Here is a 27,333-nt window from a genome sequence, read left to right on the forward strand (position 1 = left end):
TGCGGTTCATCGATCCACGCAGCGTGTCTTCAGTCTCTAATGTCAGCGGCCCTTTGTTTACCCTGTAGCAAACGCTGCACCAATCGAGATCAAATAACAGAAACGGTCAACTTTGTTGCATTGAGTTTCCACTGAACCACGAGAGACTAATTCTGATGTCAGTCATTATTTGCATAACGTGTTTTTTTTTTTCTTTCGATGAGAAATATTGATCAAGGAGGACTAAGGTTGCACACTTTGGCATGTTCACTGGTTAGAATAGGCAGTTTTTGTCAGAGGGAGACTCATCTTGTGACTTTTCTTGTCCAGTTCTGGAGTGAATACAGTTTGACCCAGCCAGACGAATCAGCATTAAGACATTTAGGCTGATCCAGAAAAAAAATTAAAAAATTTAAACACAGCCTTTAACACAGCCTTACAATAAATCTGTATTTCAACAATCCCCCGCTGAAGATTTTTTTCCTGTTCTCTAAATGTGAGATTTTAAGACTTTTTTTAACTTCCATTACCATCCTTCTTACTGTGTGCGTAGGCAAGAAAAATATTTCCTCGTCCTGCCTAGTTTGTCTCAGTTCTCACTGTGCCAAACTTTCCAATTATTACTCTGACAGCAGATATGAGCAAGTTTAGGAAAACATTTCTCTTCTTGTAGCCTTTGCCTGAGTTATAAAGATTGAATGCCTGGCTTTAAAAGGCGTATATTCTCTTGTTTTCCCAATTTTGTTGAGGGGTCTTTGCATCATGTCATATTTATAACTTAGGAAATTAGAAAGTCTGTTCATTACTAGTTAAATATTCTTGTACTTTGTTGTAAGCTTAAATAAATATGAAATGCTACAATAATATTTATTATATGGATTTATTAGGGGTTCCAAATCCAAAAATGTTGTTTCAAACAGCCATCTCTTCATTTGGGAATTTATTTTATCCTCCAATTTAATAATTGTACTGAATGTATGCAATAATCTATTTATTTATTCTTTTTACACATCTATTGAAGGTGTGACAAGATGTGGTGGTTGCTGTATCAACAGGTGTCAACTCTCAGAGCAACACACATCTCTCTTCAAATGTTATCTAGTCTTTCCCATTTTGAAGAAGGGACTAAATAAATTAGTCTCTGTGTCACATCCCATTTAGACCCTGAGGAAACAGGAATTCATGGAAAACTAAACAAAAGTTCCTAGATATTTTGGTAATAAAGTAAATTCATATTTAATCATTTAATTTTTAGTCAAAAACATAACTTAAAGGATAAAAATATATATATATTTCTTTGCAGGGATCAGACTTTTCAGTCTCTGGCCTGTGGATACACACTCTAACAAGTTCCCCCAAACCTCCCCCAGGACTGTAGGATATAACAGAGCGAGAAAAATAACGTGTAACATTCGTAGTTTTCAATCTAACATAAAATGAAACCAATTCAAAGATGAATACCAATTTGTGTATCAAAGCATTTACCCCTAGCTCGCTGATTGTTAGTGGACTCATAAAACTATGCACTTATGTGCATGCTATTGGTTGATAGCATTAGAAGTTCCCAGCCTTGATGCATCCGAATAACAGAAACAAAATAAAAAATTTTTATTGCATTTTACCTGTCGATCGCAGAACCAAGCTGATCAATGGAAAATTGGCCAAAACCAGTTGATTGATTAATTGATGCATCGCTGAATTGTTCCTCAAATTTAAATATTTTAAATAATTAAAAACACTTGAAAACAGATGCAAAACTCATTTTACCCATGAAGGTAAACAGTCAAGTAACCTTTATTGTTTTTTTTTCATTATTATTATTCATATTTGCCCGTTATTGTGAGGAAATATTGCAAAATGTGCTGAGAGGATCTCGGGTCTTTCTTTCGGTTGCATAATAGTCCAGTCAGGTGCAGGGCAGTTATGAAACAGCACCACATAACCCTCAACCACAGCTTAACGCCTGGCCTAACATGCTGCCATGTTCGTAACGAATTTCTAACCGGGTCATTTAAGAAAATGCTTGAGTCTTTGACTTGATCCAATCCAGGAAGTTGGTGACTCTTGCGTAAACCCCAGGTTTGTTTTTCTTTCCACACTGATCTCCCCAGCTCACCAGACCATAAACGACACTGGTGTCATTCTGCTTGCAAGTCAACGGCCCTCCAGAATCCCCCTGAAACAAGAGATGGATGGAAAATGTTAACGAAATATTCCTTGTTTCTCCCTCACTGAGCCATTTGAGTCATTTTGGCAGACAGAATCGGACTAACTTGGCAGGAATCCACTCCTCCCTGCAGGTAGCCGGCGCAGAACATGCTGCCATCAATGGCGCTCCCGTAAACAGTGGGTTCAGAGCACTTTGCCTGGCTGATCAGCAGAACATTGGCCTGTAACAGGTGGTTGGTGCCATAGTCCGCTGTAGATGTTGTTCAGAACAATAAAGAGAACAAAGTAAAATTCGAGTTGCAGTAAACTGAGTGGACCAAATTATGCATTACGTAAGGTGGGTTACGTACAGGTCTCGGTGGCGCCCCATCCAGAAATGGTGCACTCCGTCCCATCGGTGAGTTGGCCACTTGGCAGACAGGCTGTCTTCACAAACTGGGTCTCGTTTGCACAAAATCCGTTTGCCCCCCTGAGTCTTAACAAAGCTGGGGAAAACCAAGATCAGATTAATGTCACAAGAAAATCTAAAATAAAAAGGCTGTGTTGAATATTAGCATTTTTGCCTAAAATCTTGTTATTTATAGGATTTGTTTGATGGACTGAAGTCAATGACTAGTAGCATGGCAAATATTATGCATTCTTTTAAAATAATCTCAACTTTTATATGTCCTCTATCAGTTCAAACCATTTGCTGAACACCGCAGATCACATATAATCGATACCTGCTGTCTCCAAACAGTCCTTCGGGATGATTTCTGTGGTTAACTTTTTTCGTTCTCTGTGTCTGAGGCACTTGACTGCAGCCACAGTCTGATCGTATGTCTGCATTTTAACACCCCCATCCAGCCACCACGTACTTTATGTTGCATTACTTTGAATTGACATTTTAGGCATACACATGTTTTTGCAAAAGAACATGCTGCAGATCGACTTATAGAGTGTGACAGACATCCTTGTTTTTAGGAACAATCTTATTGTAACTGAAAAAGTGAGACTTGCAAGACCACTGCATGACTCGCCGCTGGAAAGTAGGCTAATTTGGTGACACAGACGCATGAACGAACATGCGGAAACTCAATCGAGCATCTTAGACCAACAATGCTGGTTAAACTGGAGCAACAGTTAGAACATTTGTCTGAGTGCTGCAAGACTTTTAGTGTTTAGAATTGCATTTATGTTTCAAAAGCAGACCTTAAGCTTGCAACAGAGTGCTTTTAATTCCCAGCATAGGGTGCCAGTGGGTTAGGTCTCCAAACTGTTGCTCTCAGGCAAATCTTCTGCAGATTTCCTCCAACTCAATGAAAAAGATCTCCATATAAATCTTGCCTTTATGAACTCCAAATTAAGCTGGAGACTTAAACTGGAGTCAGGTAGCCTTTGCGTTACACTTTGATACTCGAGTTTGTTGCTTCCAACTGCGACACCATCACTCTATAGCAACTTGTGGCTGAGTTATTGCCTTTTGTTTTGTTTCACACATTATTTCACAAGTATCCTGAGCAATACGCCTAAACACAGTTGTAAGGTCAAAGTTAATGGTAAAAGAAGAAATTATGACGTTTGACCTTTATTATAGACATACGGAGCAAATCTTTACCTATGTCGTTGTAAACAGCCGAAGAAGTCTCCCTGTAGTTCTCGTGCACAATTGCGGTGTCAACTTCAACTATTTGAGCTGATGGATCGGGCCTATCTAGTGCTAAGGTACCCATCACCACCCGCATATCCTTGTTTTGTTCTCTGTAGAAAAGCGAACGATAAAATAAACAGGTGAATGACAGCTATCATCTAAAGTCCTCAGATTTGGTTTGTTGCTTGCTTACATGCAGTGTCCAGCCGTCAGAACCCAGCAGCTTGCGATCAGAACTCCTCCGCAGACGGGGCTGTATTTCATGTTGGAGTTCTTTGTCTTTTGTTGCACAGAGACCTGCCAGGGGATTGCCCCAGGGACTGACTTTCAGACCCCCAAAGATCCTAGTTAGTGCCTTTTTTGGTTGAGGCAAACCACAGGTTTCGAACTGTTTTGGCGAAGGCGCTGGAGTTGTGCTAACGGGGTCGGCTGTAGGGCTTTGGGACGGCTGTGCTGTAGGGCTTTGGGACGGCTGTGCTGTAGGGCTTTGGGACGGCTGTGCTGTAGTGCTTTGGGACGGCTGTGCTGTAGGACCTTTGGACGGCTGTGGAGCCTTGGTGGTCACCGGTACCTGAGTGGTAGCAGGTGACGGTTTAACAGAAGGGGGTTCACCTGAAAAATGAAAACAGAAGGATTCACGTTTAATTTGCTGACGTCAAAGTCAGAGTCAAGAAGCTGGTTGGAGCTTTAGTCTCGACCTGTTGGTTGAGGACATTGGGTCACATCACAGTAGTCCCAAAACAGTTTTCTTCCTTTTCTGAAAAAACACCAGGGCTTTGGTTCTCCATCCGGGTTTCTGCGCAACGAGAAAAACAGAAACCAAGTAAGAGACCACATATCCATATCTGTTGTGCAGAGTTGGAACAGATTTCTGTTGCTTTCTTCTGACCTGCAGAAGTTGTGAGGGCCAAGTCCGTCTTCGTCCTCAAACGAGTTGAAGGGATCGGCTCCATTTTCCAGGATAAAGTGGGAGTTCCAGTAGAGGCACTCGTTGCCATCATCGGTCTCACTCACATTCCCACGGTAAGTCTCCCCATCACCCACGTAGCAGTCATCTGGCCCTAAAAAATATACTTAGTGTCTCATAAAAGTAGAAAACTAATATAGTGTGATAGCTTGGCTGTTCAGAGAATGCTCTATACAGCTTTGTAAATGGAAAGTTTAGTGGAAGGAAAACATCGTGGTGGAAAAAAGGTGCAGAATCAACAGGGACAACTGCAGCCTTGGGAGGACGGCAAAGGAAACCCATTCAAGAGTTTGTGAGAGATTCCCAAAGAGCCGACTGTAGGTGGACACAGTGCCATCTCATACAGACATGTCCTGGACACGGGCTAAAGTTGTCACATTCCTTGTGTTAAGATGCTCTTGAACAAAAGACAGCTTCAACATATCAAACAATTCAATTTTAGAATTAAACGAGCAGGGTAGATTTACTTTCCGTTATTATTTCTTTTGTTTATTTATTTATTCTCTTTGATTTAATTTCCATCAGTTTCAGATTTATAAAGGTCCCGCTGAGTAAGCAGATACGAAGTCCATTGGAGTAAAAAACAGTTCAAGAGACCAATGAGACAGACTGAACCCTGATCCAGAGGTCTGCTGCCCACGGCTGCATCTAACCCTACAGTTCCTCAGGAGGTTTAACTTTCCACCAATATTTTAGTGATATATGCAAAAGGACAGATTCTGTATGTTTCTTTTTTTTCACTTGAGGACATGAGGATGGTATGTCTGCAGTACAAAAAACCGTTAGCGCATAACTGCTCTCCCTTTGTTTACTTTAGTTTTGTAAAAAGGACTCTAGCACTTAGCAGCTGTCTCCACCCCCAGGTATTGCAAAAGCAGCACGCATAAAACTTTTAGTTTTTGCCTCCCTACAGATTTCACCTTGTTTTGCTTTTTGTCAAACCTAAATATTTTAGATCATCAAATACGTTTTAAAAAAATTAAACTTTCATTTGATTATTTTCAATTTATTCCCTGTTTGTGCTTTTTTTCATATTTTAATTCCTTTCTCTTTTAACCTTTTGTTGGGGAACGACATCAAATCAGATTGTCAAATGGCTTTAGGTCTGGACATTCTCACACACTTCAGAATAAAAAAAACAGCTATAATTGCCAAGTTTCTGCACACAAACAAGAAATTAGAATTTTGATCGTCTTTGTTCTCTAAAAAATAAATAAATAAATAAATATGGATGTATACATATTTCTGCAAAAGAGGAAGACATAACTTAGCATATTGATCTGGATGCAAGTATGCATCAGGGTGACAGCTTTTTAAAATGTTTTGCAGCCATCAAGTTTAAGATTTGTGAATATTTGCACAAAAAATATATGTTTTTTCAACGTGAACTTGAAATATCTTGTATTTGTTGTGCATTCAATTAAATATAGGTGAGAAGGTTTTTGCAAATTATTGTTTTCTATTTTTAATTACATTTTACACACCTTCATTGGAACTGGGGTTGTAAAGGTAAAATATGTGTATTGTAGGGTTCTGTGCACATATATAATGACCTGGCAAAAATAAAGAAACTGATAAAGGAGTGCAGTATTTACCAACATGACAGAAGCGTCCTCTGAACCCTTCAGGGCACTGACAGTCGAAGTCATTGCCATCAGGGATGCACTGGCCTCCATTTCTGCACGGATTCGGCTGACACACAGTATCTTGGTTACAACAAAAAAAAAGATCAAATAAACAAAATAAATTTCTAAGACATGTAACTATGTCTTATTTATTTTAAAATGTTATTTTGCTGTTTGGCCCTTACAACGCTTGCAGTCTGGAGGCTGGAATGGGTATTTGCATTTGCACTCATAGAACGGAGGGGTTGAAGTCAGCACACACTCGCCCCGTCCACAGGCACCTCTCCTGCACACTTTAGGGGCTGGTACCCCCCAAAAAAAACACATTTTACAGCTTAAGTGTGACACCAACAGGAAATTCAACAGAAAGGAGATTGCATATTTCTCAGACCTCTCTCGCATTTCCTTCCCTTAAAAGGCTTGGGGCAGTCACATTTGAACCCTCTCCTGCCTTTTTCCTTACACACACCGTTGTTAAGGCAGGGATTGGGTGTGCACTGGCCTGACAAAATAAAATGAAACAAGGTTGTAACGACACGAAGAAAGAAGCTTAATAAAGAGTCCAGCAGAACACCTTGTTGTTTTACCGTCTGGATCTTGAAGTTCAAAAAGCCAGTCTTGATTAAACGTTTCTTCATCCTCATCGTCATCAGTGGCTTCCCTGAAAAAGGAGTCTAAAACAATGCTTTTCTTTTAGACTTGCAATATAGAACTATTTTTTATTACAAAATCATTATCTGATAAAAAGAAGAACGGACCTTTAATTAGGTCTTCGAATCTTTGCCTCTTTTTTTCCCGACCACGGTGTCCGGGAGGTCCATGTCCACGTCCATGTCCATGTCCGTGTCCGTGTCCGTTTTTTTCTTTGTCTTTATGTTTGGGTTTTGACTGGTTCATGAAAAATGACATATTTTTAAAAAAAATCCATTTAATAAATAATTTCAGTTAACAGATTAATGGTTTAGAGAATAATAAATGTAAAGGCCAGAACTGACTGAATTATGTTAACAATACAAAAAGAAATCATCTATCTGCATCATCAGCATTGCACATTCTTAATTAAGAGAGATGCATTCACTCAGTTATGCCGTATTTCAGGGTAACACATGCGGTGAATACTTACTTCAGTGGGTATAAGCAGTACAGCCAAGAAGAGACAAAAGAGGAGCAGCTTCAGTTTCATGATGGCGGAGCACTAGACGATGTCAAAGAGGGCAAACTCAGACTGTCCTGCGCAGCAGAGAACCCGCACTTTTTCTTAAATTTTCATACAAGGAAACTAACCTTTGAAACTTCAGCTTTCTCTGGCACTCATCCATGTTGCTGAGTCAGTTGTATTGATTAAAACTCGGCAGAACGCAGCAGAGTTTTGGACCTTTAAGAGTTATCACAATGATAGAAGGATGTTGCTGATAAAGTGTAAAAATTGCAGGGTTATTATTAGTTATCAGTGTCATTTGTGACATGTTTAAATACTTTTTTGTATCAAAAAGTATTCAATCCAAAAGACCAAAGCCCACACTTGCAACACAAAGGCTCAGAGAGCATATTTGCTAAAAGTTCAGTTTGTTTGCATGTAGACTTCAGATCAAACACACAGTGTACTGACTCAGTGATGCCATATCAGGACACGTAAATCTGAATAAATCAGAATATGATCAAAAAGTCGACTTGTTTTAATACATTAATGAAATCATTAAAATTCATGTGTCTTTACACATAGAGTCAATAAATGTTTCTTTTTGATTATGACTTACAGCTAAAAAAAAACTGAGATTCTTAATCTGTGAAAAAAATACAATATGAGAGCAGAACCTTACATACCAAAAAAAGGATTTTTTAAAATATGAATGTTATGTTTTATCGGTGCTTTGGCCTGCAGAACCCTGAGGAAGACTGCAGATTCGACACATGTCCAGCAGACAGCCATCAACACCCTCCACATTGAAGGTGAATTATAAATTAATTTCTGGCTCTTCAGAGAATGCTCTATACAGGCTTGTTGATGGAAAGTTTAGTGGAAGGAAAAAAGGTGCACAATCAGCAGGGACAACTGTAGCCTTGGGAGGACGGCAAAGGAAAACGCAATTCAAGAGTTTGAGAGAGAATTCAAGATGTGGCCAATCCTCATGTGTTTTGGCAATGTGCAAAGTTAACAAGCTATTAATAAAAAATCTTCAGGCAGCTACAAAGAAAGCCATTACAAGGAAGTGGTACAAAGTGGACCCCCCACCCCCCACCCCCACCACCTCCCACAATTGGGTGGACATTGTGGAAGAGATTTACAAGATGGATAAACTGACTAACACCATGAGACTACAACAACTGAAATGTGAGAAGGTGTGGAGAAAAAGGACAATCTATAGGCAATTGCAAACTTAGTCAGTCATTGAGAAGGCATTAATCACATGACACCGTAAGTTCTGGAGAATTGTCTTGTATTGTTCTGAAAATAACTAATAAAAAGTAGAGAAAAAAAAGAGTTTGTGAGAGATTCCCAAAGAGCCGACTGTAGGTGGACACGGTGCCATCTCATACAGACATGTCCTTGACATGGGCTAAATCTGTCCTTGTGTTAAGATGCTCTTGAACTAAAGCTTTAACATATCAAACAATTCAATTTTAGAATTAAACAAGCAAGGTTGATTTACTTTCTGTTATTTGTTTTGTTTATTTATTTATTCTCTTTCATATATTTACCCTCAGATTAAGATTTATAAAGGTACCGCTGAGTAAGCAGATATGAAGTTCATGGGAGTAAAAAAACAGTTCAAGAGACCAATGACACTGACTGAACCCTGATCCAGAGGTCTGCTGCCCACGGCTGCATCTAACCCTACAGTTCCTCTGCAGTGCCTAGGTTTAGCTTTCACTAAAACCTTAGTGACATATGCAAAAGGACAGTTTCTCTAAGTTTCTTTATTTTATCCCTGTAGGACATGAGGATGGTATTTCTGTGGTACAAAAAACCCTTAACGCATTACTGATCTCCATTTGTTTACTTTAGTTTTGTAAAAAAGGACTCTAGCACTTAGCAGCTGCATGGTTGGCTCCACCTCCGAGTGTTGCAGAAGCAGCATTCAAAAATAATTTTGTTTTTGCCTCCCTACAGATTTTTGCTACAGGGTTTTGCCTTTTTGTCAAACCTAAATGTTTCAGATCATCAAATACATTTAAAAAATCAGACATTTCATTAATGTTTTCATTTATTAAGGGATGAAAGCTGTCTAAGCCAACCACGCCCTACATGAAAAAGTAATTGCTCCCCTTTGCTAACTAAATGGTAAATGGCCTGTACTTTTGTAGCTCTTCATCAAGTCCAGAGGACCCCAAAGCGTCATTCACCCATTCCCACTCTAACGGTGGTGAGCTACATTTGCAGCCACAGCTGTCCTCGGGAAGACTGACGGAAGCAGGGTGGCCATAGATCGGCGACGATTCAGCAAATAAGAAACAAACTGGCCATAAATGGCATCCATGAGAGATTTTGAAGGCCAAAACCACATCTGAAATAAATAACACAGGCCCGTCTCACATTGGCTAAAAACATTTTTGATGATACCAAAGTATAGGAACTGCTTTGGTCCGATTGCTGGGTCTGTACCAAAAGCGGATTTTATGTTTCGTGTGGTTCGCTTTCTCATTGTACGTTTTGCAAGTGAACTATAAGTTGTAACAGAGCCACACATTTGACTATTGTTGCTCCCATTGGACAGAAATTACTAAATTGGGACGTAGCACAGACCCGGAAATATACAAAAAACAAACATGGAAGTTCGGGAAAAAAATAGGCAAGAAACAAGCTGAACACAACCGCATTTCTGTAACGATTGTAGGTGTGAACCTGAAATTCAGCCGAACACAGAGTTATGTTTAAAAAGGTTTATTGGAAATGTTCAATGTAGACGGGAGTGGAAACTAATTAGTGTGCCTTTTCTGGCAATTGAGTTATGTGTGCATCTCCCCAAATATCAAGGAGGCACAGTGTCTCCTTGTTGCTCCAGGACTGTCCGTAGCTCATTGTTTGTAGCATCCACGCAGTAGTAGCATCAGCAGCAGCAGCGCTAAAGGGTAATTTTTGCCAGCTGTCCAGCAAAGGTGGCTCGTTAATTCTACAAAAGGTGTATATTTCTTGTAGTTGGGTTACAACAAGGCTGGTTTGTATTCAGTACCAGAGTCCTGTGCCATTTAATATAAAGCTAGCACAGTATTTCAATAAAAGACCATTGCACTGGTGGTGTTGGGATGCTTTAGGACCTCAGCGAATTGCTGCAATCAATGGAACCATGAACTGTGTCTCCTAACACGAAAATGAGAGACAATGTCCAACCAGAGTTCATGACCTGAAGCTCAAGCACACGTGGGTTGTGCAACAGGATAATGATCCGAAGCACAGCAGTGAGTTCACCTCTGAAAGCCTAAAAACAAAAGACAGATTTGGAGTCGCCTGGTCAAAATCTAGACTTAAATCCAATTAAGACTTTGTTGCATGACCTTAAGCAGGCGGATCAGGTTCCCCGAGAACCTGATCCGAAGGTTTCGTCTATTATTTTTTTACACATAGGGCCATGTTGGTTTGGATAACTGTAATTCTGTGAAAATAGCTTTTTGTATTTACTCAAGTTAACCTTGTCTGACATTAATATTTGTCTCATGGTTTGAAACATTTAAGTGTGACAAAGACATTTATACTTTTATACTCTTGCCACTATATCTGTCAAATTATTGGTTGAATAGTTTTAAAACCAGTAGATGCTCCTGCAGAGGATTGAACTCATAGGGTGATGGTGGCTGGCGCAAGAGTTAGGGAGCTCATCCTGTAACAGGCAGGTTGTTGGTTTGACCCCCCCCCCCCTCTCCAACTGTTTCAGTTGTTGTGTCCTTGGGCAAGGCACTTTACCCGCATTGCCTGCTGATGGTGGTCAGAGGGCCCGGTGGCACCAGTGTATGGTAGCCTGCCCCAGGACAGCTGTGGCGCCTAATATAGCTCACCACCGTCAGGGTGTGAATCTGTGCGTGAATGACTGGTTGTAGTTTAAAGCGCTTTGGTTTAGTCAGACTTAATAAAGCACTATACAAGTACACACATTCAATCTTGTGTGGCTTTTATGGATGAGTGGCATCCAGAAAGCTATTATTGACAGGTACACATAAGTTTACATTTTTCCACAAACCATGTGGAAGACATATGAAACAAGGTTTTCTGACCAAAACAGAACTTGAGGAGGAAAACCATCACTGCACACGTCGCAGAACACAGCTAAGTTCTTCCTCTTGCTGTGTTTAATGTTCTACACACAGCTTTCTTTAAGAAAGTTTTGCCTGTCTAGAGGTCTGATTTGACTCAGATAATAAACGCTTTGACGGTTTCCAGTTGGGTCTCCATTCTCACCACAGTACAGAGATCACCTTCATCAAGGTGTTCAGTGGCATCTGTATAAATGTTGATTGTGGAAGAAACCACAGTGCTGCTACTATTGGACCTCAACGCAGCGTTTGATACTGTCAATCGCTCCATTCTGTTAAAACGCCTGAGAAACTGGGTCGGTGTTTCTGGTAAGTCCTACTTCAAGGACAGAGATTTATTTTGTGTCAGTAGGTAACTTTACATCAGCGACCACAAAAATCACATATGGAGTTCCCCAAGGGTCCATCTTGGGTCCCCTCGTATTCTATATCTACATGTTCCCTCTAGCTCAGATAATAAAAAACAACATCAGTCACCATAACTATTCAGATGACACACAGGAAGGGAGAGGGATGGTTCCATGACCACTTGGAAGTGACAAATGAAATAAGTCATACAAACACCGTATATTTTCCCAGAAATAATGAAGAGAAAACTTATTACGTTTGGTTAAACCTCTTTGATTTTTCTGCCTTTTGCAGCAAGACTGCTGGACTTAGCAGATATGGACCTGGGGTCTCGACTGGTGGACTGAGGAAGAGTCCTTAGTGTTAAAGGGTGGTAACTCACGATATGAAGAAAACCAAAAACTTTGTTTACCTAGCAAAATCTTTCACTGCAAACCTAGGAGCAATTTTAAAATTAAAAAACTTAAAACTGAAAAGCTTATGAATATAACGCTTAAAATATAAAATGAGAATAAATCCAAGGAAACAATTAATCATAAATTGAGTTATGCTTGTAACGGGGAAACAAGTTGGAATACAAACAAATGAGCTCTACATTAATTATTAGTGCTGATATATTTTCAATATTAATAAACATGTGAATATGTTAATCTTGAGATTAATCTCCTTACCTTACCCTATTCCAATAAAATAAAAAACAAAATTCAGATAAGCAAAATTACTGAGGATCATAATGGAGGGGATTAAACTTGTTTATGTAAAGATTCAGTTCAGGTTTATGGGTTTATCAACAAAGCTCATTCTGTTTAGGTTTTGTCAAACTCACAAGAAAATGAAAGACCCACTGTAGCTTTATCAATGATTCTTTTTTTTATTTCAATTGTGTTTGGCCTAATTGAAGCTACACTGCAGATGGAAAAGACGGACAACGTTTAAATTAGACAATGTGACATCATAAGGAATCACAAAGATACAGGATGGACACTGGAACGGACAGAAAATCAACGAACATCAGACACCATCCTCTGAAAACAAAGGAAGAATGCAGCATAACAAAATTCAGTGGTCATTCCAGATTTCTCATAAAAAAAGGGCAATGAACAATGGACTGTGGCTCAGCGGTGCCAGGACAACACCGAACAGAACCACCCAGTGAAATCAGCGCCTACAAGCCATGAGATGGCATCAAGACCAAAGAGACTGTTAATTTATCTGAATAATTCACTGATTTAATTAATCTGATACAAAGTGGAGACACAAGGAGAATCCAGAGCTAGCTGCGTTATGCGTGATTATGTCTATTATTCGCCATTTGCTTTGACCACAGCTAAATGGTTTATGTTGGATCCTTTACTTATTACCACATTGTGTTACTATTGGGTTATTTTACATTATCTATTCCACTAACCTACATGATCAGGTTTTTATTTCTTTTTACCCTACTGTGATGGTGAATTATTTTGATAATTTAATTATTCCTATGATGAAGATTGAAAACAGTTTGCTCCAGAGTCACACCAAGATTATTGTTTTATTATTAGACAAACCAGGATCTACTTGGCACTAAATATCCTTCAAAATTAGATGAGAATGGTAACTATTGGATTCAAAACAGGCTCTTCTGGCTCAGTTTTTACTACTTTTTCTAGGAAAATAGGCATTTTTCCATTGCAAAAGATTTCAAATTGCCTTAAAGGTGCACAGCCACGTTATTTGACTTTTTTAAATTTATACCTCAGTAGCTCATTCTGGTTGCATACAACGTTTTTATGAAAGATTATCGTGTCCTGCTGATGTATCAGTTGTTATTTTGGTGTTTTATGCTTTGTTTTTGCTCAATTTGTTAGTAAATAAAGCCTTTCGTGTTTATTTACCATTTTAACGGAAGTATGTACTGCGTATGCACAACAGGGGTCAAAACAAGGAAGTGGCTGAGGGCCATTAGCATCTCCCAGTGAAAAAAATTAAGAAAGGTGCCAGATTCAGTGAAAAAAGTGGCAAAAAATATAATTCCAAAAGAGAAAAGAATGGAATGTCGCTGGGAATACAGTATGAAAACTGCAGGTTGCTCAGATGTGCCTGCAGAGTTGACTGACGTGAATAAATGTTCTGTTGAAGTTTTTGTAGATTGGTTTATAAAATTAATAACGATTGGTCTTCGATCACACCGAGATGCCGCTTCATTGCGAAGCACTGCAGGTGGTCAGGCTCGGTCCAGCATTATTTACAATTGATTTAGAAATTAAGTAAACCGGCATTATGATAGTTCTGCAATACTGTCACTAGATGGCGCCACATCTGTTTATATTTGTTAATTGCGCCCAGTGCTGGGGCTATTTTTATCCACAAAATAGACAATCAAAACATAAAGATGGAGGGTTAGTGCATATAATCTGATTTTAACATGATCAAACAGTTCTTGGTCTTTTTTATAAGCATATTACGCGGCTATATACCTTTAAGTTCCGCTGATGCAACTAAGATATTGGTAACTTTGAATGTATGGATCATCCATGAGCGCTGTTTTAAGTAGGAGACCTTATTGGGTGAGTAGACGAATTTGACCATAATAAGATGTAGGCTTAGATTACCAAGTCTAAGGTAAATTAAAACAATGTGCATAGGACAGCCTGTACTTAATTAGTTGAACACAAAATTGTAGAGAAAAACTATGATCTTGTGTGATGAAACTGATTTGTGAAGCATTCATGCTGATTATTGTTAAGTGTTCCAGCACACAAATTCTTTTAAAGACCCCATACCATGAAAAGAAGGTAAAGGAAGGTGCGAGAAGACGGTGGTCTCAGATTTGGATGAGACCAGGACTGGGAGCAGAAGAGGGGCAGGCTGTGGCCTAGCCAGGGTTGTGATTACCTTATCTCTGCTCTGGTTCTCAATAAAGTGCTGGAACTTGATGAAATCACCATTTCCTCTAATTTAATAAGTAACTGAGGGATCAGTTATCATTATTTTCCATAACAACGGCCAAAAAGCATCTAAACACAATTACAGAGTTGGCCTTCTATCTGAAAAACATTTCCAGGTTTGAAGGACTGATGTCTCAGCAAGATCTCTAAAAATGAATCCATGTGTTTCTCTTTAGTTAAATTGATCACTGCAGCAATGTTTTCACAGGTCTGCCTAAAAAATGGATCAGACAGCTGCAGCTGATCCAGATCATTGCTGCCTGTGTCCTCACTAAGACTAAGAAAGTAGAGAACATCACCCCAGTTCTAAAGTCCTTCCACTGGCTCCCTGTATCTCAGAGAACAGACATTAAAATACTTCTGTTAGTCTATAAATCACTGAATGGTTTAGCACCTAAATACATCACAGACTTATCAACCCTCCAGACCACTCAGGTCTTCTGGCTCCAGCCTACTCTGCATACCTAGAACCAGAACTAAACACAGAGAAGCAGCCTTCAGTTCCTTTGCTCCACTTATCTGGAACAAACTTCAAGAAAACTGTAAAAGTGCCGAAAGCCTGAGTTCTTTTCAAATCAAGTTTAAAAATATATTTGTTTAGAGTTGCCTTCGAATGTAAATGTTTTAGTTTGTAGTCCAACTTGTCTCATATCTTAGCCTGCTGCTACTATTCCACTTCTTTTTTTATGTTCCGCTCATGCATGGCACTTTGAATTGTCCTGTCACTGAAATGTGCTATACAAATAAACTTGCCTTGCCTTGCCTATAGTGGAACATGGTGGTGTCTGCACCATGATGTGAGGATGCTGTTCATCTTGGCAAAACCTGAAAACAACTGTTTACGGAGGCAATGCCCATCCACTATGAGGGTAAAAAACATAAATCTGGGAGACCCTTTCTTATTCCACAGCGTCAGTTTGTATGTCACACAACCTGCCTGATTAAATGAATAAGTTTGAGAAATAAATTCCTCTCCCTATAGTAGATACGGCTATTCATTTAATAATGCCAGATGTATAATATGAAGGGCAAGCAAAGCACCATCTGTGATATGAGCCATTTAACGGTTGTCTTAGAAGTTGGACGTGAAACTAGAGGTCTTAAATGCACAACATAAGAAACAGTTGTGCTAAAAGAGACATTATTATCAATGCTGTGACTGGTGGGCTAAAATTTAAGTGGGGCCCCATCCCATTTTGCCCAGTGGCCCTGAACAATCAGGCACCAGCCCTGCATTTTTATAAGTCCTGTTCTCAATGCTCACTTACATCTAGATTTTACAATATTCCGATTCAAAATCATTGCGAACACATAGAGAGCATATTTAAAATTAAAAAACCTTTGGTAATTTTTCATACGTAGCTATAGGTCACTAGTAGGAGATGATGCATTACAGATCACAATAGGACTTGAATTGGTGCCATTGTGGTCATGACCAGGACACAGGGCCAGGTGGAGGCACTGTGAGAAGGTTCCCGCACAGAAGCAGAACAGAGGCATCATGTTGTCCGCCTCAAGAAACGTCAACAGCCCTGCCGGAAAGCTGCACAGCACACCGATCCGACAGAAACGTTTAGAAAACGGCAGCTGGTGAGGCACCCCTCCGTGCCAGGCCGTGTAGTCCCCGTCAAAGAACTCCATGCACCAAGACTCGGCGCCCCGGCCCAGCCAGCAGTCCTCGGACGGGCCTTTGCGGGGAATGGAGGGGTAGGTGACACCAAGCTCCCAGTATGTCTTCCCAGTCACATCGATCTCCCAGTAATGCCGACCGAAGGTGAAGCCCTGCAGGCTGATGACGTTGAGGGTGGCGTCAAACCGTCCGGGTAGATCAGGGAGTGTCTGCCAGGTGTCGGTGTAGGAGACGCTGTTGCTTTTGGGGGAGATGATCAACTTCGGGTGGGCCGTCTGCGGATCCAGGTTCACCTCGCTGGAATCTGGACACAGATGGGGACATTTCTGTGTGAAATGTGTCCTGAGGGGATAAAGGTGGAGTGTTTAGTTGCTGTTGGAGGACATGTGGGAACTGACAGCTTTTCAGGAGCTTCTTCATCAAAGGGGTCTGCGAGCAGACAAGGAGCAGCAAGCTGTTGGTGAGGCCGAGGATGTGGTTAGCTTTAGCTTCATCGAGGCTAACGCTGCTGGGATCCGATTGGTTCAGGACATCTAACACTCTGCGGAAAAAAACATCATAGAGGACGTATTACTTATTGGCATAATGCCTTTAAAATGGCTCTTAAAGTTTTTGGTAACACTTTATTTGAAGGGGTGTACATAAGACTGACATTACACTGTCATAAACATGACATAACACCTGTTATGAACATAAACGACTCTTTATGAATGTTTAGGACTGTTGTCATTAATTGTCATTCGGTAAATTATGACACTATTAAAGCAAAGTTGACATTGTTTAAAATGTCTTTGTTATGACAAGCCCTTAAGTTAACAAAACCCCAAGTCAAGCCCTAAATTTAATTTAACCTAATCCCAAATCAAGCCCTTAATTTAACCTAATCCCAAATCAAGACCTTAATTTAACCTAATCCCAAATCAAGCCCTTAAATTAACCTTATCCCAAATCAAGCCCTTAATTTAACCTAATCCCAAATCAAGCCCTAAATTTAGACATTTTAAACAATGTCATCTTTGCTTTAATAGTGTCATAATTTACCGAATGACAATTAATGACAACAGTCCTAAACATTCATAAAGAGTCATTTATGTTCATAACAGGTGTTATGTCATGTTTATGACAGTGTAATGTCAGTCTTATGTACACCCCTTCAAATAAAGTGTTACCAAGTTTTTTTCTACGATGTACAACATCACAACCAGAAAGTTCAATTTATTTTATTGGGATTTAGTGTTTTTCGTGAGCTGTTAAGAGTTTGAGTTTCATTTTTGGTTTTAAGTTTTGGGTTATTCAGGGACCTTATTCTCAGGTATGTAGATCTTAGTGTTCTTAGCGCGTGTGACATAATCTCCCCCTAACATTGCATTGCATTAATTTAATTACTCTCACCTGTTCCATTGATCACTCCTTTCCTGTGTCTATCTCCCCATTTGGTTCTTCCATTCATTCCTGCATCCTCATCAGTTCAAACCTTCATTTTTATTGATGGGTTTCTGCCAGTCTGCAAACTGTTACATGCTCCTTCACTAGTTTTGATTCCTTGGAGAGAGAAAAAAACCCTCCTGATAACATAACTGGGAAGCGGTAAGAGAATGATACTTGACAAAAAGTGTGTTGTGAACATGTGTTCAATTCCCTTTACTCTGATACCCCTAAATAAAAGTGCAACCGTTGTCCTAAGTGAACAAACAGCATCACAAGCACAAAGAAACACACCGAAGAGGTCAGGGATAAAGTCGTGGAGAATTTAACCTCAGGGTTTGCTTGACAGTGTAGCGCTACTAGAGCAGCCATCAAACGGAGCAAGGAAAATTAAACAGAGAAGCATTAAAGAGACCCGTGGTAACTTTGGAGGAACTACAGTTATCCGCGGCTCATGAGGGAGAATATATTGGCAGTATGACAGCAAGTTGTCCACAGTACAAATCTGGCTACCATGTAGGTTTGGAAGAAAAGAAAAGCCACGAGAAGGCCTTTGTTCTGATGAAACGAGGTTGAATTTGAACTTTTCAGCATACTTGCAAACTGATACATGTGGTGAACTCCTCAAAACCCCGAAAACCCAATCACCACTGTGAAAACATGGGAGTGGCAGCTTCATGCTGCAGAGTTTTTTTTACAGATGTACTGCCTCTAATCTGACTGGGTATGACCAGATTTGGCAAAAACAGTCTCTGGAAGTGCAAAGCAGATGCAAATATATTCCCCCAAACTCTGCAACATTTTCATACTCCCCACTTTCACAATATTTGTTATTTCTATTTTTCACTTTTTGTTCTCTCTATGTTTTTTATGTCTTAATTATTGCAACATTTGGCCTGGGTTCCGGTTTAGCTGTGGCGCCGTCCTGGAGAGGGTTATCAGATGAGCTACTGATGCCAACAACTTCCTGTTCTTCTTCTATGGTTAATAAACTGTCTTTTAGTGGTTAGCCCGGTTTCTCTCCTAGATAGCTATTGGCTGAGCCTTTACTGCAACTAACTGCATGTGCTCTTTTTAATCATAAAGACATGAAAACTGGCTCAAAGCCTCTCTGCTTAGTTTTATTCCTCTCCTAGATGAAGCCGCTGATAGAGCTCGTACTGCCATTACCTTTTTACTTTTCTCTCACATAGAAAGTACTCCTGGATCAGTGCTTCTATGGTCTTTTTGTGTCGGTTTTTGTCTGTTGTGCCATATGGCCGTTCACACTGAGCCTGATTCTGCCAGAGGCTTTTTTCCTGTTAAAGGGGAGTTTTCCTCTCCACTGTCGCTCCGTGCTCTTTCAGGAGCAATCTGCTAGGTTTCCCTGGACAGAAAACTGTTAACCAACCTTTCTGATGATTTGATTAAATTCACTTTGTAAAATGTCTTAAGATGACATGTTTTTCATTGCTGCTGTTTCAATAAACTGAACAGACTTGGCGTCTGCTAAATATTAGACAATATTAGGGGGCTGAAACCAAACATATGTTACACTGTAACATTTTAAAAATGCGAGTTTTGCTTTTCTTGCTCCACTCTGTCTTAGCTTGTCACCAAAAAAAATAAAAAATCCCAATAAAATATATTGACATTTGCAAAGTCTAGTACAACATTAGCAGTTATTGTTACCTATCTGCTTCCTCTGTGTCGTCCAGCTCTGGATGTGAAAGGAATGACTGAGGAACAGCAGAAACTCCAGGTCAGCTGTGGGTTGCCTCTCTTTGCATTTAAGCTCTCTGGGTTTTACGTTCTAATATTTTTTTTACCATTACGTCAGGCTCTTTGTCACTTTGCTCCAAAGCGAAAGAGAGTCTGGCCAGATCCTGCTCTATTTCCTGGATTAGAGCACAGTTTCTCTCCATCAACCCATCCAAGGCGGAGACGGCAGCCCTCTCCTCCATCTCCAGGTGGGACAAAGTAATCCGCAAGTCCTCCTCCAGGACTGCCTGGATCTCATGATATTTCCCGACCACGTTCTCTCTTATCGCCGTAGACTTTTTCTAGGCAAGGTACATACTGTAACGTCAAATTCTGCCGCCGGATCACCAAAGACGTGGTGAGTTTTTTTCCCACATCAGTAGATATACAGGACTGTCTCAGAAAATTAGACTATTGTGATAAAGTTCTTTATTTTCTGTAATGCAATTAAAAATCATGAAATGTCATACATTCTGGATTCATTACAAATCAACTGAAATATCGCAAGCCTTTTATTGTTTTAATATCGCTGATTATGGCGTACAGCTGAAGAAACCTCAAATATCCTATCACAAAATATTAGAATATCGTGAAAAAGTATACTAGTAGGCTATTCAACTAATCACTTGAATCGTCTAATTAACTCGAAACACTGCAGGGTTTCCTGAGCCTTGAAAAACACTCAGCTTGGTTCAGTAAACTAAATCACAAGTATGGTAGTGGTTAAGAGACGACATAAGATTCTCACAGTAACTGGTGTACTGACCATGGCATTACTGTCCTTGATTGGCCTGCCAATTCCCCTGACCTGAACCCCATAGAGAATTTGTGGGCTATTGTGAAGAAGAAGCTGAAAGACACCAGAGCCAACAATGCAAATGAGCTAAAGGCCGCTATTGAAGCATCCTGGGCATCCATAACACCTCAGCAATGCCACAGGCTGATTGCCTCCATGCCACGCCGCATTGATGCAGTAATCTGTGCAAAAGGATTCCCAACCAAGTACTGAGTGCATTAATGGACATTTTCAAATGTTTGATTTTGTTTTGCTGTTATATATTTATTTTTTTTACTTGGTCTGAGGAAATATTCTAATATTTTGAGATAGGATATTTGGGTTTCTTCAGCTGTACGCCATAATCAGCGATATTAAAACAATAAAAGGCTTGCGATATTTCAGTTGATTTGTAATGAATCCAGAATGTATGACATTTCATGTTTTTGTAATTGCATTACAGAAAATAAAGAACTTTATTACAATATTCTAATTTTCTGAGACAGTCCTGTATGTAGAAACTTTTGCTGCGATCACACAGAGAGGTTTTTAAGACATCAGGGGAAAACTCACTGTGATTTCTGACTGACGGGCTGCCAGTTTCTTCAGTCTGTGTTTCACAGCGTCCCTCTGCTTCTTCAAAGACGCAAAGTGCTTTTCTAACGTCTCCTGTGGGAAAAGGTTGCACGTGTGTTCAGCAAACTCACTTCAACAGCGGTGGAGTGGGCCTAAAGACAGCGAATGGAGCAGAAACAGCCTGAAAGGCTAAGAGCAGCACAGCAGCGGCTGAGTGTGAACTCTGTGTGAAAGTTAAATACTTTCTGGGGTCTGAGCTAATATGTATTCCTCACATGTCTCAGGCAGGTGGTTTAGTAATATAAGTTCAGATGTAAGCTGCTCGGTGAATGGTCTTTATGGGGTTAATTTGGAATAACATGGCCTTTGAATTGTGCACAGGGACTGTTGTTTAGCGTTTTTTTTGCAAATAATTAAAGCCTCCTGCCATTAGAGTCTTTTTCGTTCCTATTTGTGGGATGCACTCCATGATTCCTACCCCTGACGGGAGCTTTTATTGCGTTTTTCTTTTACTTATTTGGAAAATATCTTTTACACAAAAGACTGGGCTGAAAACTGGGATGATAACCTCAAGAATTATTTTTTATTCACCAACCGTAGGTTGTTTCTAATTTTTCTTTAATGGTTCCCACTGATATAAATTATAAATATATGGAAACATCACACCACAATGTAACTGCAGCAGCTGGAGGTCCTAATAATGTGCCACCAGAAGGTTTTTGCATCTCCTGAGTTTTTGTTCCACTTATTCTAAAATAAATTCAAAAAAATGTTAATCTCTCAAAGAGCTTTTCACAGTACCACAGGACAACGAGGCAAAAGACGCTTTTCAATAGAGATGCTTTATTTATTGTTAATCTAGTGTTTGATAAGTAATTAAACTCATGGCTCATCAGCTTAGTCTTCGTGTGACTCTACAAGCTACCCTAATATTTTAAGATATTTTCCACCTTTTTTCTCTGGAGATCATCTCAAGAACCGATACTAGCTATCATATCCATTGATAGGCAATTTTAGGTGTTTCCAGAGAGTATTGGTTCTAGTTGACCCAATCAAGAATATTAAGAGATTGCTCCTGAGGCCCTCTTAGTTATCTTGGCTGTGTCCTACGGGTTGCTGTCGTGTTGAAAGAGGAATCCTCGCCCAAAGTCGGGGCTGCCGATCACACAGTGGCTGGTTTTTCTTGAAGAATGTCTCTATATTTGGCTACGGTCACCTTTAACCTAACTCTCGCCTGATGGATTTTGTTCCGCAGAGCTTCACATGGCTCCACACATACATCTGGGATTGCCCCACTGGAGATGTATTTCACAAGGTGGGGCTTTATCAAAACTCCTTGCACATGATTGAATAAACCACTTGTCCGTCACCTTTACTGACGTGCTACAAGCTCCTACCAAAAGCGGTTGGTATAAGGGCAAAAACATTGTTTCCACTAACAAAAGCCTTCAAAGCCGTTCTCTGGTGTTCTTTTAAAGAATTAATATTCTGTAGATTGGACAAAACTGATGAAATAGCAGCGTCAATGTTACCGCTTGCTTCCTCGCTGTGAGCCGCCATTGTTGTCTGAGTCCAAACCACTGAGCTATATTATACACTGGAGTGCTGATTTTGCCGAAAAACTGAAGTCACTGGCCGCCATCTTGCTACTCCCAACTCTCACAGAATGCCATAGGATTTGGTTGCAACAACAAGCAGTTTTCTGGCTGTGTGAAAACGTTTCTACAGTCAGTGGATGTACTAACACTATCAACTACTAGGAATCTAGATGCTGAAATATTTTACATGTTATTCATATTAAAAAAAAAATATATATATATATATATATATGTAAATATATATATATATATATATATATATATATATATATGTAAATATATATATATATATATATATATATATATATATATGTAAATATATGTCTTTGTATATTGTTATTTATATATTTATAAATGTTATATATATATATTTAAATGAATAAAATGCAAAATATTTCAGCACATCACTTTCTCAGTACTTGATAGTTTTAGAACATAACATAAAAGTATATGGCATTAGACATTTTAAAAGTTTTAAGCCCCCCCTGAACATGAGAAAATCCTTGTTATTCAATGCTGTAGCGCACATATTCCCTAGTTACTGGGGGAAAATAGGGAGTACCAATATGGCGGCTGGTGGTTTCAAAGCGACTCGTTCTAACAGCGGGCGATTAGCACTCCAGTGTATAATATAGCTCAGTGGTCCAAACAGTCACTTCTCTGATACGTCACATCTACGAAAATCCCGCCCGGCGATCCTGATTGGCTCGTCCATTTCATGGGGCACTGAAATCCCTCCCAATGGCAGCGAGTCCAGATGGATGTGTGGAGCCGTGTGGAGCTCAGTGGAACGACGTCCATCTGGCGAGAGTCAGGTTAGGTTACCTTACCCTTAATGCAAACTAGTCACCTAGATCCTGCCTTATAAATACAGCTTGGTGTTTAGAATAAAAAGATATATTTTGCCGTGATTAGACCAGACAATTTTGTTTGGCTGGTCTGACAACCTCTAAGGCGTGTTTCTGTAAAACTCCAAGCAGGCTGCCATGTTCTTCTGTCCACTCTGCCATAAAAGGTTGACTGATGGTTGAACTTCTGGATGGTATGTTTATGGATTTGGGAGAAACATATATTTAAAACTGGAGCTGAGTCTTAGTGAACACTGGGTTTTTGATCACCTCCTTTAGCATCTTTTCTGATTACTCAGTTGGGTCAGGCAGCTGCATTTGTTTTTGTATTCTTCCTCTGATTTCTGCCTAGACCCGGTCCTGTCTGGGAGGTCTACAGAAAAATCATGTTCCATCAGCTGAACTCCCATCAAGTTGCAGATACATCTGAAGGATAATCAGTGGAAATCAGATACATCTAAACTCAATTTTAAGCAACTTTGGTTAAAGATGTGTGTGTTTTTTTTTTTTTACAAATTCACAGTGGCTAGCAAAAGTATTCACACCCGTTGAACTATTCCACACTTTTGTACATTATAACCACAAACATAAATACTTTTTATTGGAATCTTACGTGAAAGACCACCACAAGGTGGTGTACAATTGTGAATTAGAAAGACACTCATACATGATTTTAAATATAAATTGCAAATAAAAAAACTGAAAGGTGCCGTGCGCAAAAGTGTTCAGTCCCCTTTTCTCTCAGTCCAACCAACTAAATTGAGTCCAACTGTGTGTAATCTAATCTCAGTACAAATACTTTGCTCTGTAACGGCCTCAGAGGCTGGTTAAGAGAAAATAGGAGAGCAAACAGCATCACGAAGTCCAAGGAACACACCAGACAGGTCAGGGATAAAGTTGTGGAGAAGTTTGAAGCAGGGTTAGGCTATAAACAGATTTCCCAAGCTTTGAACATCTGAAAGATCTTTGAACGGACCACTATTCAATCAATCACCTGTAAATGGAAAGAGAATAGCAGAACTATAAGCCTGAATAATGAAAGCACTGATCAGAGATGCAGCCAAGAGTCACATGGTGACTCTGGACGAACTGCAGAGACCCACAGCTCAGGTGGGGGAATCTGTCCACAGGACAACTATTAGTCGTGTACTGCACAAATGTTGTCTTTATGCAAACAGAGTGGCAAGAAGAAAGCCATTGTTAAAAGAAAACCAAGAGAAGTCCTGTTTGCCAGAAGTCATGCTGGGGCCAAACAAGACAAGAGGCCAGACCTGAAGCCAATCAAGAATCTGTGGCAAGGTCTGAAAACTGCTGTTCACGAACACTCTCCCTTTAATCTGACTGAGTTTAAGCTATTTGGTCAAGAAGAATGAGTAAAATCTTCAGTCACTAGACGTGCAAAGCTGGTGGAGACATGCCCTAAAAAACTTGCAGCTGTATTTGCATCATAAAGGTGGTTCCACAAAGTATTGACTCAGCGGGGCTGAATACTTTTGCACAATGCCTTTTTCAGTTTTTTTATTTTTAAAAGTTTCTTCTTTTTTTTTAGAATTTCCTTTCTACTTCACAACTGTGAACTTTGTGTTCGTCTTTCACATAAAATTCCAATAAAATATATGTTTGTTTGTGGTTGTAATGTGACAATATGTGGAAAAGTTCAAGGGGTGTGAATACTTCTGCAAGCCACTGTCTAAAAAGTTGAAAAAATGTTTTTTGTCTCTTCCATCATGGTTTATTGTGTGTGCCGTTTTAATAAAAAAGAAAACTATACTCAAATCTGTATTGGAGAAAGTCACAAAATGTGGGAAAGGTTATGGGGTGTGAGTACTTTCAAGTGGCACAGTCCATATTTACGCAATGTAAAAATATACATTACCTTGAACTGTAGAGTTACTGAAGCAATAAAGTTTAAATACTTTTTTAGGGACAAATACTCTCAATCTACTGCACATGGCACTTTTCTATTCATACAACAATTTAAATTTGCTTCGACTCCGTGGGTGTTTGAATTTGGGTCCGAATTTGGGTTTTGAACCTTAACCGAAAGGTAATAGATCACAAACAACCTGGGAGGAAGTTAAAGAAGTCCAGCCGGGGTCCAAATGTTCACTGAAAAACACACAAAATTATCCAACGGGTCCAAAAAAAACAAAAAAAAAAAAACGGGAGCAAACAGAACTGAAAAGGTGGGCAGATGAAAAAGGACCTGAAGCCGTGGAAGATAAACCATCTGATCCTGCAGATTCTTCAGCTTCTGTTACTTTAAGATTGCTTAGAAAGATACAATACATGTGGAAAATAACGCTCTGACATTGCCTTCCTACTCAATTAACTCTGTGGCATTTATAATTTGATCACCGGCTAAACCAGTCTGCCACAAATTTTTTGAACAACTTTCAAGCCATTACACAGCTACTATTCAAATTTCCCAGCTACTGCCCGATTTTAACATTACTTAATTTCATCCAAAACGATACAAAAGCTCAGTCTGTGTGTCGGATGCTTGAAACTGAACCATAAGATCAATGACACAAGCTACTTTTCAATTCTCCAATCAATGTAATAACCACCTGCCTACTTGAGGGGCCTCAGAGAGCATTGAAATATCATTGCCAGACCTCCAGTTGAACCTTGAATAGAATAAAATACGAGATGGTGACTTCAATATAAAACTGACGTACCTCATCCTGACGCAAGCAGGACCCTGTGATTTCCACGCCCTTGATCCCAACACACATGTCCCATTTTCAAACGGTGGCGCGCATTCACAGCAACATGGATCCGTGACAGGACTTGATATTGTGCTAAATGCGACGTTTCCTTGCATTTTCCATACGACAGCTTAAAAGATTTCTGTTCTTTTGTATGGAAACATTTCTTCCATAACAGTTTGAAAAGCATAAAAGTTCTAAATGCGCAAAATCAGAGATGTCCTGTCCCGAATCAGCAGATTTCTTCATGTGCGTGGGAAAAATTGGAACAAGCAAAAGAAACACAATAGCGTGTTTTATAGCACTAATACAATAAAGGTTAAAAAAAAAGAGTTCTGACAAAGATTTTAGTTTATTCCTAAGCTCGCTTCCCACCCTGTGCTACATTCCCAAATGCCCACATCAAGTGGGAACAGAAAACACGGAGCAGGAAAGAGATCAAGGGTCACTTTGGGATAGCAGAGGGTCAGTATGCATTGTTCATCATGGCAATTTAAAGCTTTATTGGCTTAGATTTCAATACAACAAATGGCAGTGTGTGTTTTTTTTTCCATTTATAAAACAATACTTTCAAATACAGTTGTTTCTTCAAATAGGGGTTTGTATCTATTTGAATGTTATTATATGCCGGAAACAGCCTTAAAATATATGATTTGTACTTCCATTATAAGTAAAGGGAAAGTGTCTAACTTTGCTTATGAGAGCCTGAGAAAAGAGACATTTTTTAGTCCATTCAGATGAACATTTTGTGTTTGTGAAAGCCAGGGGGGGTGGGGGCAGAAGACTGGTGATATGCCGGTTCTTGGAGGGGGTGGGGGGTTGGATCCATATCGGCGCAGATCCAGTCGAAACAGCTGGTGGGTGTGCCGACCGTTTCCACGCAGGTTTTTTATGTTTGTTTTTTTTTTCCCCCCCAGTTTTACTGTATCTTAAAAGACTCACTGAGCCGATTCTTGAAAACTTTGGGCTAAAACGGCTTCAGCCCAAGCGAAAGAAAAAGCCGACACACATTCGAGCTACAGTCAAAGGGGATCTCTGTGATGGTGTCGCGATGGTCTACTGCCATTTACAAAGTTCCACGGGAATCAACAGCAACAAATAGGGAGAAACAAGCAGTAGGAAGGATTTTCACTTAAAG

General features: G+C 39.7%; 2 protein-coding genes across 2 annotated transcripts; both read right to left on the reverse strand.

Annotated features, from left to right (window-relative positions):
- Window positions 1-1,757: 1,757 nt before the first annotated feature.
- On the reverse strand, window positions 1,758-7,617 carry habp2 (hyaluronan binding protein 2). Its single transcript, XM_012853799.3, is given in 14 exon segments — window positions 1,758-2,155; window positions 2,253-2,398; window positions 2,499-2,633; window positions 3,746-3,888; window positions 3,972-4,096; window positions 4,098-4,390; window positions 4,477-4,574; window positions 4,668-4,839; window positions 6,341-6,451; window positions 6,556-6,672; window positions 6,762-6,872; window positions 6,958-7,044; window positions 7,129-7,258; window positions 7,494-7,617. Coding segments are annotated over 14 exon segments (1,893 nt in total). The 5' UTR covers window positions 7,554-7,617; the 3' UTR covers window positions 1,758-1,990.
- Window positions 7,618-15,924: 8,307 nt separating this feature from the next.
- On the reverse strand, window positions 15,925-26,170 carry LOC105918665 (probable E3 ubiquitin-protein ligase TRIML1). The gene is made up of 6 exons (XM_036125945.1): window positions 26,166-26,170; window positions 21,036-21,168; window positions 19,756-19,989; window positions 19,619-19,665; window positions 16,921-17,063; window positions 15,925-16,826 (listed from the first exon to the last, which is right to left on the reverse strand). The coding sequence occupies exons 1-6, from the start codon at window positions 26,168-26,170 to the stop codon at window positions 16,255-16,257; spliced, it is 1,134 nt and encodes a 377-aa protein (XP_035981838.1). The 3' UTR covers window positions 15,925-16,254.
- Window positions 26,171-27,333: the final 1,163 nt, after the last annotated feature.

This window comes from Fundulus heteroclitus, chromosome 22 (assembly GCF_011125445.2).
Source record: "Fundulus heteroclitus isolate FHET01 chromosome 22, MU-UCD_Fhet_4.1, whole genome shotgun sequence".
Taxonomy (NCBI): domain Eukaryota; kingdom Metazoa; phylum Chordata; class Actinopteri; order Cyprinodontiformes; family Fundulidae; genus Fundulus; species Fundulus heteroclitus.

What these genes read in the sequence shown, in the direction of transcription:
- LOC105918665 (XM_036125945.1), bottom strand. An exon ending in CCCGTCAGTCAGAAATCACA is followed by an intron (nt 19,990 to 21,035) that starts GTGAGTTTTCCC and finishes TACCTTGCCTAG; the next exon opens with AAAAAGTCTACGGCGATAAG. An exon ending in ACAAAGAGCCTGACGTAATG is followed by an intron (nt 19,666 to 19,755) that starts GTAAAAAAAATA and finishes GCTGTTCCTCAG; the next exon opens with TCATTCCTTTCACATCCAGA.